General features: G+C 47.6%; 1 protein-coding gene across 2 annotated transcripts in view; it reads right to left on the minus strand.

The window, feature by feature from the left end:
- Positions 1–12,022, minus strand: part of GON4L (gon-4 like) — a 46,604-nt gene extending 34,582 nt beyond the window's left edge. For both annotated transcript variants that reach the window (XM_056123621.1, XM_056123620.1), the window contains exons 1-6: positions 11,902–12,022; positions 7,597–8,112; positions 5,050–5,244; positions 2,579–2,772; positions 1,124–1,198; positions 890–940 (exon numbers count right to left, since the gene is read on the minus strand). In XM_056123621.1, the coding sequence (XP_055979596.1) occupies positions 890–940; positions 1,124–1,198; positions 2,579–2,772; positions 5,050–5,244; positions 7,597–8,086 (1,005 nt within the window). In that variant the 5' untranslated portion in view covers positions 8,087–8,112; positions 11,902–12,022. The remainder of the gene's footprint in view (positions 1–889; positions 941–1,123; positions 1,199–2,578; positions 2,773–5,049; positions 5,245–7,596; positions 8,113–11,901) is intronic.
- Positions 12,023–14,161: the final 2,139 nt, after the last annotated feature.

The raw sequence follows: 14,161 nt of genomic DNA on the forward strand, positions 1-14,161 counted from the left end.
GTGCAATCTTATGCAGCATTCAGAGAAATATGGGTGATGTAGAGATAGTTCAAAGGGTTAAAAATATGCTTTGCTTGTGGAAGTTCTGGTAATAGTCCCACCACATGGTTCCCCAAACACACCAGGCTGGGAATAGCCTGAGCACTCAGGGCACATCCTAAAACCAACCAAATCTTTAGAAAGATAATCACACTACCTAATAACTGAAGGGCGCTCTAACTTTACTTATTCATCTAATTGTTAGGTTACATCCGATGGGTCTAGGGGTGACTCCTGACTATATACAGACATCACTCCTAGCCTAGCTTGGAAAAACATGTGCCAGGGATTGAACCTGAGTCAGCTGTGTATAAGGTAAGCACCTCCCATGTTGTACTCTCTCTCCATCGCCTAACTTTAATTTTAACTCACTGTTGTTTTTTTTGTTTTTTGCAGCGAAGGGGACTGAACCTAGTACTCCACTACTGAGCTATATCCTCAGCCAGAAAAATCTCATTTTAATCTCTACTAATTAAATCACAACTGAGCCGGACATTATAATTTAGGCATCCTCCTGTACTCTCTCTCCAGTCCTCGATTTGTCTTTTACAACAGATTTCCTTCAGGAGGCAAATCCAGAGTGTAAATTTTTCCCCTAAAAATTACCTGGGAGGCGGGAGCGATAGCACAATGGGTGGGGCGGCATTTGCCTTGCACGCGGCCGACCCGGGTTCGATTCCCAGCATCCCATATGGTCCCCTGAGCACCGCCAGGAGTAACTCCTGACTGCAGAGCCAGGAGTAACCCCTGTGCATCACCAGGTGTGACCCAAAAAGCAAAAAAAAAAAAAAAAAAAAAAATTACCTGGGCTTGGATCTTGTTTTCAAAACAAAAAAATACAGTCACTCACCACTCCTTTCTCTACCACTTCCTTCAGCTTAGAGCGGGTCATCTTGGGCTCCTAAAGAGGGAAAAGCAAAAGGAAACCGTCAATAAAAATCAGCCTGTAATTCCTGGGTTCAGACCCACTCTGTCTCCACTAGCAAACTACTAAGAGATTCATCGCTGACCTCCAACACTCGGCCACCCAGGTGACAAAACATCTGCGTTCTAGAATGTTAAACGAATGACGATAACTACTCACAAACATGGGCATATCCTCTGTCTCGCTGATGGCTGCTTTCATCATTGCTACCACGTGTTCATTTGTTATTACTTCCTGGAGAAAGAGGAGATTTCATTGTATGCAACAAGGCTGCTTCTTCTAGATAATACTAATCTCTGTGCATCTTTGATGAATGTAATGAACCAGAGCTAAAAATTCAAACAGCTTTCAGGGGCCAGAATGGTAGTACAGTGGGTAGAGCTTTTGCCTTGCATGTGGTCAAGCTGGGTTCGATCCCCAGCATCCAATATAATTCCCCCGAGCACCACCAGGACTGATGCCTGGTGCAGAGCCAGGAGTAAATCCTGAGTGTTGCCAGGAATGGCTCAAAAATGAATACTCAAACAACTTCAGATTAGGATTAAGCAAGAAGATAAATTCTGGACAGAGCTTCAAAAAATGTAGCAATCTAACCAGCTGCTCCTGGGAATACAATGGTTTGCTAGAGGCCAAAGCCACTGGACAGTGAAGACAGAGGGTAGGGTGCTTGCCTTGCATGCTGCTGACTTGGGTTCCATTCCTGACATTTCATATAGCCCCCACGCCCACCAGGAGAGATCTCTAAGCAAAGAGCCAGGAGAGGAGTAAGCCCTGAGCATAACTTGGTGACACCCAAAAACAAGATTAGTACAACAAATACAACAAATTAGTATTCTTGATCAAGGGTCAAGAAATCCCCACAGGGGGCAGGAGAGATAGCACAGTGGGTAGGGCATTTGCCTTGCACGCGGCTGACCAGGGTTCGATTCCCAGCAACCCATATGGTCCCCTGAGCACCGCCAGGAGTAACTTCTGAGTGCAGTCAGGAGTAACTCCTATGCATCACCGGGTGTGACCCAAAAAGAAAAAAAAAAAAAGAAATCCCCACGGGAGGACTGAGCAACAGTACAGCGGGGAGGGCATTTGCTTTGCACACAGCTGACCTGGGTTTGATTCCCCTGATGGTCCTCCTGAGCACTGTCAGGTGTGATTCCTGAGTGCAGAGTCAGTCTGAGAACTGCTGAGTATGACCCCCCCCCACCACAAACACAGACACAAGAAAAGAATCTCTGAGGGGTATCAGGGTGGTGGCTTAGAGAGCTGGGGTGATGCGTGTAGGAGCTGTGCTCCCAACCCTGTACTGGTCCCCCTGAGCCCTGCCAGATATGGGCCACAAAATGAAAAAAATCATAAATAAGTAAAGCAACAAAAAGGGTCAGCAGTGTGGAACAGCTGCAGAACACATGACACATTTACGTGTGTGAGGCCCTGGGTTCAATCCCCAATGCTGCAAAAAAAGGAAAAAAAAGCATAACTTCCTGAGGGACTGTGACTGTGGCTGAGGGGACAGAGCTCCTATGTCACGTATGGGGGTGACCCTGCTGTGTCACCCTGGCACCACGTGCCAGCCCCACCCGGCACCGTCCCAGCCCGGCCCGGGCCCAGCACACTCACATGGAGGATGTTGCGCACGTTGACTGCCGTGAGGTTGTGCTGCTTGGCACCATCCTCCAGCGTCCGGTCCAGCATGTCGTCCAGCTTCAGGTCATAACTCAGAGTCCCTTCCTCATGGCCCCTTCCCTCTCGTTTCCTCTTCGTGCCCTTCTTCTTTTTCCGCCTTTTCTCACTGTCTTCACTGTCTTGTTCTTCTGCAAAGAAATCAGGACCATCCCTAAAATCTCAGGAACAACAGCTTCAAGAACTCAGCTCGAAACCCAATTATGAGAGAGTTAAAGCAGTGCGCCAGAGACAGGTCAAGGTTTCAGGAGCTTGCCTGGCACGTGGTGGGTCGGGAACTGACCCCAAACACTGGCAGGAGTGACCCTGGGACACAGAGCAGGAGCACGCCCTGAGTACTGCCAATCAGGTATGGTCCAAAAACAAAAGGGCCACAAAGCAACAGAACAAAGCAATAGAATAGTAGATAGGATGTTAGTCTTGCACATGCCAACTTGGGTTCCATCTTCAGCATTCTCTATGGTCGCTGAGCACGCCAGGAGTGATTCCTGAGAGCAGTGCTAGTAGTAACCCCAGAGCATCACTGGATGTGGCCCAAAAACCAAAATAATAAAGAAAAACTCCCAGCAGTAATAAACAAGATTCCAAAGGTTTACTTTCTTTTTTTTAATTTTTAAAACCTAGTATCGGGAACCAGAGAGATATTAACAGGGATTAAGGTGCTTGCAACTGATGAGGGTTCAAGCCCCAGCACCCTATAGTTCCCCAGGCCCAGGATGTGACCAAAATAAAAAAGTTCTAGCAAGCATTAAGACTTTGCTCCCTGCCACTACTGGGATGGCCCTCCCAAAAACAACTTTTATTTTTAAACAAGAGTGAAAGGGCTGGAGAGTGCTTGCCTTGCACATGCTAACCCGTTTTCATCCCTGGATTCCCATACAATCCCCAGAGCCCTACCAGGAGTGATCCCTGAGCACAGAGCCAGGAGTAAGCCCTGAGCAGAGCCAAATGTAGTCCCAAAACAAAACAAAGATGGAGGCTAGAAAGATCTCACAGGGTTAAAACATTTGCCTTAGTGTTGGAACACTGTATGACTGAAACCCAATCATGAACAACTTTGTAACTGTGTAACTCATAAAGATTCCATTAAAAATAAATTTAAGGGGGCTGGAGCGATAGCACAGCGGGTAGGGCGTTTGCCTTGCACGCAGCCAACATGGCCGACCCAGGTTCAATTCCCAGCATCCCATATGGTCCCCCGAGCACCGCCAGGAGTAGCCCCTGAGCATCGCCGGGTGTGATCCAAAAAGAAAATTAATTAATTAATTAATTTAAGGTGCCAGAGCAATAGTACAGTGGGTAGGACATTTGCCTTACATCCAACCTGGGTCCAATCCCTGTCATCCCATATGGTCCCCCAACCACTGTCAGGAGAAATTCCTAAGCGCAGAGCCAGGAGTAACCCCTGAACATCAACAGGTGTGACCCCAAGAGCAAAAAAAAAAAAAAATTAAAAAAATTAAAGAACATGTGGCTGGAGCGGTAGCACAAAGGGTAGGGCGTTTGTTTGCCTTGCACGCAGCTGACCCAGGTTCGATTCCCAGCATCCCATATGGTCCTCTGAGCACCACCAGTTCCTGAGTGCATGAGCCAGGAGTAACCCCTGTGCAACGTTGTGTATGACCAAAAAAAAAAAAAAAATTAAAGAACATATTTGCCTTACATGCAGTCCTTAGCACCACAGGGTCTCCAAAGCACTACTAGGAGCAACCTCTGAGGACAGAGCTGAGATCAGCCCCAGAGCACAGCCAAGTGCAGCCTCTAGTATCCAGAGCCTCCACACACAAAAATAAGAGTTGGAATAAAAGGGCTGGAGCGATAGCTCAGTGGTTAGGGACACAAGGACATGAGTTCAATTCAGGGCACAGCATAATCACAAGGATGGCTGGGTGAGACACTAGCAGTCCCCCAAATAGCATCAGGGTAGCTCCCAGCACCACTGGGCCCAGGCCCTAATAATGGACCATCTGGCCTGGGTGCCCAAGTACTGCTCAAAGCTCCCTGGCCCCGAGCACAGCCTCGGAGGCCCCTTCCCACAGAAGGACTGCAAGGAGCCAAAAACAACGACCCAAGCACCAGAATACAGCACTGAAAAATAACAATGGGCCAGTAGGCACAACAACAGGGACCCACTGCTACATAAAATGCTACGTGGACAAATTCATCACGAAACACGCATCCGGGCTATCCTGTTCCTGCAAGTGCAGCCGACCCGATAATGGATGCTGCAAGAGATGGAGAGTGGGGCCGGGACGACTGGCACGAGGAGGGGCTGTGGGAACTGCTGGCGTCCTGAGCTGGCGGCACGTTACACAGGCACATCCGGACTCTGAAAATTCAGGGAGCTCAGTTGTTGTTGCTCTCTGCAGAGTCTAGTTCAGTGGTGGAGTTTCTGAGAGACAGCCTACCTGTGGGAATAAAGAGCCCTCCATCTTCCATCTCATCTTCCGTGTGAGCAGCCGAAGTCCTGAGGAGCTGTTCCTGCGGAGAGACACCGACAGCAACGGGAGACAGTTCCCAAGGCTGGCTTCCAGATTTCGTGGACTGGCTGGCCTCAGGAAGTGAAGGAAGCTCCCCTCCAGAAAGCATCGGCGGAAGTTTTCCTGGAAGAATCACGAGGATGAACTTAGTCCTATACTAAGTTCCTTCCATTTAGGAAGCTCCCTTTCTTTTCTACTTTCCAAAAAGAAAAAGAAAAAGAATCACAATGATTGCTCCACATCTGACCCACCCTCAGCCATGCTGTGAGTGAGATCAGCACCGCAGAAGTCTTTGTTAGAGAACTTCTCACTGGGGAATCCTCTAAGATCCTCTAAGAGTCAGGGTGCTGAGGCAGGAGAGACAGGACAGCAGGGAAGGCGCATGCCTTGCATATGGCCGATCAGATTCGATCCCAAACACCACATAGGGTCCCCCAAGCTCAGCCAGGAGTGAACCCTGAGGGCAGAGCCAGCAGTGAGTAAGCCCTGAGCACCACCAGGTGTGGCCCAAACAGCTACAAAAAAATTAAAACCTAGGAGAGAGATAATAAAAGCTGAAATCAGACCTCAAATTCACACTTATAATGTCAGAGTTAAACACAAACTAAAGCTTTTCTGAGCCATAGAATTTTTTTCCCTAGAAAAAAAACAATTTTTGGTTTTGGTTTTGGTTTTTGAACAGGAACGATAGCACATCTGGTAGGGCATTTCCCTTACACGTGCCCGACCCGGGTTCGATTCCTCCATCCCTCTCGGAGAGCCGGCAAGCTACCAAGAATATCCCACCGCACAGCAGAGCCTGGCAAGCTACCCGTGGCGTATTTGATATGCCAAAAACAGTAACACCAAGTCTCACAATGGAGATGTTACTGGTGCCTGCTCGAGCAAATCAATGAACAATGGGAGGACAGTGCTACAGTGCTAGTCTTTGGTTTTATTTGAGGTCACACCCGGCAGTGCTCAGGGCATACTCCTTTCTCTATCACTCCTGGTGGAGCTCAGGGTACCAAACAGCATGCTAGGGATCAACCCTGCGTCAGCCGCTTATAAACTAGTGTCTTACCTGCTGTACTATCTCACCAGCCTCTAGAAATGTTATTTAACAGTGTATCAATTATAACAACCTGCTGATTCTTCAAAGTAACCGAGATTTGTTTTGTTTTGTTTTTTCCTTACAAATTCAGAATAACAAGATTGAAATATTACTGAAAAGAACAACAAAAAGGATATGCATGGGGGTCAGAGCAATGGTATAGCAGGTACAATGCTTGCCTTGCACACAACTGACCCAGGTTCAATCCCCAGCACCCCATATGGTCCCTCGAACCCGCTGGGAGTGATTCCTGGCAGAGCCAGAAATAAGTCCTGAACACTGCTGGGTATGGCCCAAAAACCTCAAAAAGATAAAAAAAATAATTTTTTTTTAAAAAGAAAGGTTATGCAGCAAATTTTACTCTGCTGTTGTTCACTGTTTTTACTTTGGGTTTTTTTTTCTGTTGTTACTTTTTGGGGTTGAGGAGTTGGAGAGTCACACCGGTAGTGCTCAAGACTTACTCCTTCACTCTGCACTCAGAGGTCACTCCTGGCAAGCTCAGGGGACCACATGGGATGCCAGGGATTGAACCCAGATTGTTCCAGCCTTTGTTTTTTATGGTTTTTAGGTGGGTTTTTTTGGTTTTTTTGGTTGTTTTTTTGAGTCACCCAGCAATGTTCATAGATTACTCCTGTTTCTGTACTCAGGGATCACGCCTAGCGGTGCTCAGGGGACCACATGGAAGGCAGGGGATCAAACCCAGGTTGGCCATGTGCAAGGCAAGTGCCTACCCGCTGTATCATCTCTCTGGCTCCTCTTTTTCACAAAATTTTAACTGACGTGTCTTGTGCCTGAGGAGATTACTGGGAATAAAACAAACGCCTTGCAGACTGGAGCAACAATACATGGCAGGGCGTTTGCCTTGCACGCGGCCAACCTGAGGTTCAATTCCCAGCGTACCACATGGTCCCACATGGTCCCATATGGTCCTATATGGTCCCCCCCTGAACATACATACATATGGTCCCCAGTAGTAATTCCTGAGTGCAAAGTCAGAAGTAACCCCTATGCATTGCTGGATATGATCCAAAAAGAAAAAAAAAAAAACTACATGCCTTGCATGTGGTCAATCCAGGTCTGATCCAAAGAACCACACAGTGGGGCTGGAGAGATAGCACAGCGGGTAGGGTGTTCGCCTTACACACAGCCGACCCAGGTTCGATTCCCAGCATCCTATATGGTCCACTGAAACCCCTGAGCATCACCAGGTGTAACCCAAAAAGAAAAAAAAGAAAAAAAGAAAAAAGAAACAAAAAAAAACAAAGAACCACACGGTTCCCTGAGCATTACTGGGTATTGCCCTGGAGACCACCCATCACTGCCAGGACTGCCCAAGACAGCTGGCCCAGAATGGCATCCATACACCTTCCGTCTAATCTTACCTCCATCTTCCTCGACTTCTTCACTAGGCTCTCCTAAAAAGGGATCCAGGGTGCTGCTGGGATCATCTCTGTCTTCCTGGGACACCGGCCCAGGCCTCCCTGCAAATTTCTTCCCTCTCCTGGAGCCAGTGGCCTGGAGTTTTCCTTTACCAACGTGAATGTTAGGGGGCTGAGAAGACTCCGAGGCCGTCAGGGTGATCTCCTGGGAAATGGGCACATCAGGGGCTTCCAAAACGGGTGTAATGGTGTCCTGGATGAGCACCCGGGAGCTTAAAGCTGCCTCTTCCATGGCTCGAAGGCTCGCTGCATCTTGCACAGACTGAACTTCGATGCCAGCTGCTCTGCTGTGGCTGGGGCCCCAGGACAGTGGCACTGATCCCAAGTCTCGAGCCTGGTCTGGCTGAACAGCCAACCCAAGATCTAAGTCATCATCGTGGCTTCCCTGCCGCGGTGGGGACTCTGGAGTTCTTCTCTTCATGCAGGGCGACATTTCACAAGTCCCACTTCCGCTCCATCCTGAAAGGATAACAAAGACTTCTCGCAATCATGTTTTGTTTTTGTTTTGGGGATGGTTTTTTTTTTTTTTTTTTTTTTTTGCCTTTTGGGTGATACCCAGCAAAGCACAGGGGTTACTCCTGGCTTTGCACTCAGGAATTAGTTCTGGCGGTGCTCAGGGGACCATATGTGATGCTGGGATCGAACCCAGGTTGGCCGCATGCAAGGTCAAAGTCCAGCTATATTATCATTCCAGGCCCACTCTCACGATTGTGTTAAGGAACAACAACACTTCCTCAAACACCCTTTGCACTTTTTCCTGTTCAATCACAAACACAGCACTTCACCTCAACCACATAATCAATCCCTCTTCAGACAAAAAGGAGGGTCTGGAGCAATAGTATTGCGGAGAGGGTGTTTGTCTTGTACACAGCTGACCTGGGTTCGAATCCCAGCATCCCATAGGGTCCTCTGGGCACTGCCAGCAGTGATTACTGAGTGCAGAGCCAGGAGTAACCCCTGAGCATCACTAGCTGTGGCCCAAAACAACAAAAAAGAATTAGAGAAAAGGGGTTGGAGAGAGAACAAGGGCTGGAGCACATGCCTTGCATGCAGGAGACCAGGGTCCAATCCCCAGCATCGCCTGACAAAGCCCTGCCAGGAACAACCCCAAGAAGCATCAGATATAGACCCCCCACCCCCAAATAGCAAGTAATCAATAGGTGTTGTTATTAACCATCAGGGAACTAGAATAGTACAATGTTGAGAGCAAACTGAGGAGTCAAACTCTCTGGATTTGTTTCCCAAGTCACATTCTTTATCTCTGGTCACACCCAGAGGTGCTCAGGGGCTATTCCTGGGTTCTGGAGTGACCCCTACCGGAACTTAGGAGTCTCCAGATGATGTCAATGGGATGCAAGGAAAACACCTTAGCCCTATACTGTCACTCTGGCCCCAAGTCATATACAGTCTACTTTGTGATCTTGTGTAACTTACTTAACCTGAATCTCAAGCTTCTCTGGGGGTGGGAGGAGCCACACCTGGCAGTGCTCAGAAAACCATGCAGTGCTGAGGACTAAACCTGGGATTACCACATGCAAACACAGCCTATTGTTTTAAGGCATCTTCCCAGCCCCTGAATCTCAGGATTTTTAGCTATAAAAATAGTGCCTATGTCACTGGACAGCAATTAATTAGAACAATAAATGTTATTGTTTTCTTTTTTTTTAAGATTACTGAATCACTGAGATCGATCTTTACAAAGCTGTTCATAATTTGGTTTCAGTCATACATGTTATTGTTTCAAACAAAGAAAACATTTCCAAAAAAAGAATATACGTCCAGTAACAAAAACAATCCAGGGGAGAGTACAGAGATTAAGGCACTTGCCTTGCATGCAGTCAACCCCAGTTCTCCAGCACCACATCTGGACTCTACCAAGCACCACAGCAGTGACCCAGAGAGCAGAGACAGGTGCAACCCCTGAGCACAGATGGGTGTACCTCCCCCACATAAAAATCCAAAAGCAAAATGAGGTTGTTTTAAAAGGTCAGATTAGGCCAGAGAGACAATAGAGGAACTAAGGCTCTTGGCTTGCATACGGTGGGTGCTAGTACCATCCTCGGTATTACACGTGGCCCCCTGAGCACCGCCAGGTGTTGCTCCTGACTACTAAGCCAAAAACATTCCCTGAGCACAAACCACTCCACTGGCTCCTCTCCCTCACCAAAAAAAAAGGGTAGATCACATATTATATAGTTTGGAATCATCTGAATTTCAACGTGAGGTATAATTATTTTCTTTTACTTTATGGAATTGCCTCCTCTTTCTCTCCTACTTTCTAAATAAAATTATTTTGCATCAATAAATACTTCAAATAGCAGGCTATGCTAAAGAAAGGTTCTTGTTGCAAACAAGAGATTCCTATTGTTTTCTATACTGTTACTTCAAGATTCCTGCTATCACATTTTAAAAGCAATACAAATTTACACTGGAGGAATCTTCTTTTGCTGAGTACTTTTGGAGGGGGGAGAGGCGAAGATAAGGTGGCCACACCTAGCATTGCTCAGGCAGCCATGTGGTGCCAGGACAGAACTCTGGGTGGGTCTCAAACACAGTAAGCATGTTAAGCGTGTGCTCTCCCACTTTAACTATCTCCCTAAACCCTGCAGGAATTCTCTTCTTTTGGAAGGGGGCATGCGAGATGGGGGAGAGGGAAATGGAGGGTTGAGTCACACCCAGCAGAACTCGCCAGCTGCTCTCAGTTCAGAGGACCAAGCAGTGTCAAGGACTGAACCCAGATCTCCATGCAAGGCACACACTCCAACTGGCCGAACTCTCATCAGTCTCCAGTGTTATCTTTTTGGGTGTGTTTGCCTTCCCAACAGTCAGGGACTGACCCAGGAGCCACCGTTCACATGCACAGTATATGTCCTACTTCTGAACCATCTCCCCAGCCAAGGAGCATCTTTCTTTTTTTTTTTTTTTTTTTTTGCCTTTTGGGTCACACCCGGCGACGCACAGGGGTTACTCCTGGCTCTGCACTCAGGAGTTACTCCTAGCGGTGCTCAGGGGACCATATGGGATGCTGGGAATTGAACCGGGGTTAGCCGTGTGCAAGGCAAACGCCCTACCCGCTGTGCTAGCTCTCCAGCCCCGAAGCATCTTTCTTTAAAAAAAAAAAAATTCTTACAGCTCCAGTTTGAAAACCTATTTATGGCACAGGAAAGGGGAAGTGGTTTACTTTTAATTGTCTTTTCCATTTCCCATCCCCAAAACTATGACTTTTTGTGAAGGAACCTTTAACAGGGACTCCCTAGTCAACAGTATTCATGGTACTTGTGGATACTCAACAAATGTCACCTAAATAAATCGGACCTTGAATGTCCGATCCTTTGGTGTTTTGGCCTATACAATATCTGAAACAACATTCTATAAAATCTGCGTCTTTCTACCCAGAAAAACCTGACCCAGTTAAAATGAGGCCTGGGATGGGTTGGAGAGATCTTACTGTATCGAAGGCACCAAAGGATCCTGGTTCGACCCTCAGCACCCCCTAGACTCCCTAGAGATGTGCCAGGAATGATCCCTGAGCAAAGAGCCAGGAGTGAATCCTCAGGACCTCCAGGTGTGACCCAAAAGCCAAAAGGGGGAAAAAAAAAGGGTAGGGTGTAATATTGCTGAGTTGTGGAGGGCATATGTAAAATCCTGGGTTTAATCACCAACTATACCTTGTCCCCCAACATACATACACATACACACACACACACACACACACACACACACACACACACACACAGGCATACAAATAATACTAATAAAGAAAGGGCTGGAGCGATAGCACAGCGGGCGCGTAGGGCGTTTGCCTTGCACGCGAGCGACCAGGGTTCGATTCCCAGCATCCCATATGGTCCCTCGAGCACCGCCAGGAGTAATTCCTGAGTGCAGAGCCAGGAGCAACACCTGTGCATCACCAGGTGTGACCCGAAAAAAGAAAAAGAATGAAAGAAAGAAAAATTAAAGGCAGCGGCGATTCCAAGTCAGCAGCCTGCAGGGACAGGTTCCAGGCACCTTCAACAGCAGCAGTTCTAAAGAGTCCCGCATTCCCCACCTTGGACACCGAAACCCGAACCGCAGGGAGAACGGACGCAATGCACGCCCAAAGGCAGGGACCGGGGCGCGGGCCCTCCGGGAAAGATCAGAGGCTCGGACAGCGCCTTCCCGCGGCGCCGCGCTCTGCTCGGTCCCCGCGCCCGCGCCGGACCCTGCACCGCACCGGCGCTGCCCCTCCGCCCCGCAGCCTGCACCCACCTGCAGCTCTCCAGTGCAGCGGACCCCACGCTGCACCCCGCCGCCGCCCGCCGAACCCGCGGAAAATCAGCTTTTGTATCGCCGGAAGTCAGGCAACGACAGCGACAGACGTGCGCGCCCCCGAGTCGCGGAGCGCGGCGTCATGGAAAAGCGCATGCGCAAAGTCCTGGGCGCCATGCTAGCTCAGGGCGGAAGAAAGTCCCAAAGTTCGTCAGTTAATGGTAAAATCATTTAAAGACAATGCCTCGGATTCTGCCCTAAGCTCAGTCCTTCTGAGGGCAAAGATTCTGTGGTTTACGTTTGATTTGGTTGCGATGCTGGAAGTTCAGACCCAGGCCTCATGCACGTAAAGCATTCACTTTGTCACTGAACAAGCCAAGACCTTCTGATTTCGTTTGACAATGAGTTCTGCTTACTGACAGACACCTGCAATACCAGACCAAGGAAATAAAGAATTTAGAAAATTTCAGGAAAAGGAATCTGTGAATCACGAATACTGCAGTTTTCTAAATAATTGTGTAGTCTTAAATCAGGGATGTAACTCAGTGGTAGAGCATTTGATTTGCATCTATAAGATCCTGGGTTCAGGGGTCAGAGATAGTAAAGCGCGTAAGGAGGTAGAACTTGCCTTGCTGACTCAGGTTTGATTCCTGGCATTTCATATGATTACCCCCCACACCCCAAGAGTCCACCAGGAGTGAGCCCTGAGAGCAGAGCCAGGAGTAAGCCCTGAGAATCGCCAGATGTGTAAAAAAAAAAAAAAAAAAACACTGGGATCAGTTTAATCAATACACAACTCTACATTTTATAAAATTCTTTCACTTCCATTATCATAAGTGTTTTTGTTTGCTTTGATTTTTGTGCCACACCTGGTTGTGCTGCAGAAATTGAGGGACCATATGGGATGTTACGATTGAACCCTGGTTAGCTATATGCAAGGCAATGTCCTATCAGCTGTACTATCGCTCTGCCACTATCATAGGTGCTTTGTTTTGGTTTTTGGTTTGTAGGCCATACCCAGGGTTTCTCAGGGCTTACTTCTGACTCTCTGCTCAGAAATTACTCCTGGTGGGCTTGGGGGACCATATGGGGTGCCCATATGGTACCCAAGCCATACATGTGCAAAGCAAGGTGTGTGCAAGCACTGTGTGTACAAAGCAATGGGTGTGCAAGCACCCTACCTGCTATATCTTCAGCCCCTCATAGGTTTTGAGATCTTCATAATAAATCCTCTATGATAACAGGTCATGCACTACGTTCTAGATTGTATTGGACAAATTCTTGTTTGTGCAAGGTACATAATCTTAGAAAGATACATACCTTTCAAGTGCAATCAAGTATTCTAGTTCTAGCTCCTGATGCTTTGATGCAGTGTTCAGGAAAGTGCCCAGAGGACAGTCCACATCTAATAATTCAATAAATGTGTTTTCAAAGAATGAATAACTGTTACAATCATGCCTTCTCCACAATTTCCAAATGATGAAATGTCAAAGTTGAAAAAATGTATTAAATTATAATATATTGCAAGGAAGCAATCAACAAATATTTTTGCATTAAAAAGTTTATTTTAGATACTGAAGCAATGGGCTGGAGCGATAGCACAGCGGTAGGGTATTTGCCTTGTGCTCAGCAAGCCCAGCCGAGCCGGGTTTGATTTCTCCTCCCCTATCAGCGAGCCCGGCAAGCTACCAAGAGTATCTCACCCACACAGCAAAGCCTGGCAAGCTACCCGTGATGTATTCAATGTGCCAAACACAGTAACAACAAGTCTCACGATGGAGACGTTACTGAGCCCGCTCAAGCAAATCAATAAACAACGGGAGGACCGTGACCATGACCGTGACTGAAGCAATAGTACACAGATAGGGCATTTGTCTTGCATGCAGCCAACTTGGGTTTGATCCCCAGCGTCTCATATGGTGCCCCGAGCACTACCAGGAATAATTCCTGAGTGCAGAGCCAGGAGTGACTCCTGAGCACTGCTGGGGGTAGCCAAACAAACAAACAAGCAAACATTTTATTTTGGGGCCAGAAATGGTACAGGAAGTAAGGCTTTGTATGTAATAGATCCAGGTTCCAACCCAGCACCACATCCAGTTCCCTAAGCTTGTCAAGGGTGAGCACTGGGGCCAGATGTGAGGTCTGAACAGAACAGGGTACAGCCAAAAAACAAAAATAATAATAATAAATCATTTAGCTTACTTGATCCTGTGTGTAAACAGAATCCCACAGGATAAAATTATCATCTGCCCAACTGGTT

This window comes from Sorex fumeus, unplaced genomic scaffold (genome assembly GCF_029834395.1).
Source record: "Sorex fumeus unplaced genomic scaffold, SorFum_2.1 ptg000047l, whole genome shotgun sequence".
Taxonomy (NCBI): Eukaryota; Metazoa; Chordata; class Mammalia; order Eulipotyphla; family Soricidae; genus Sorex; species Sorex fumeus.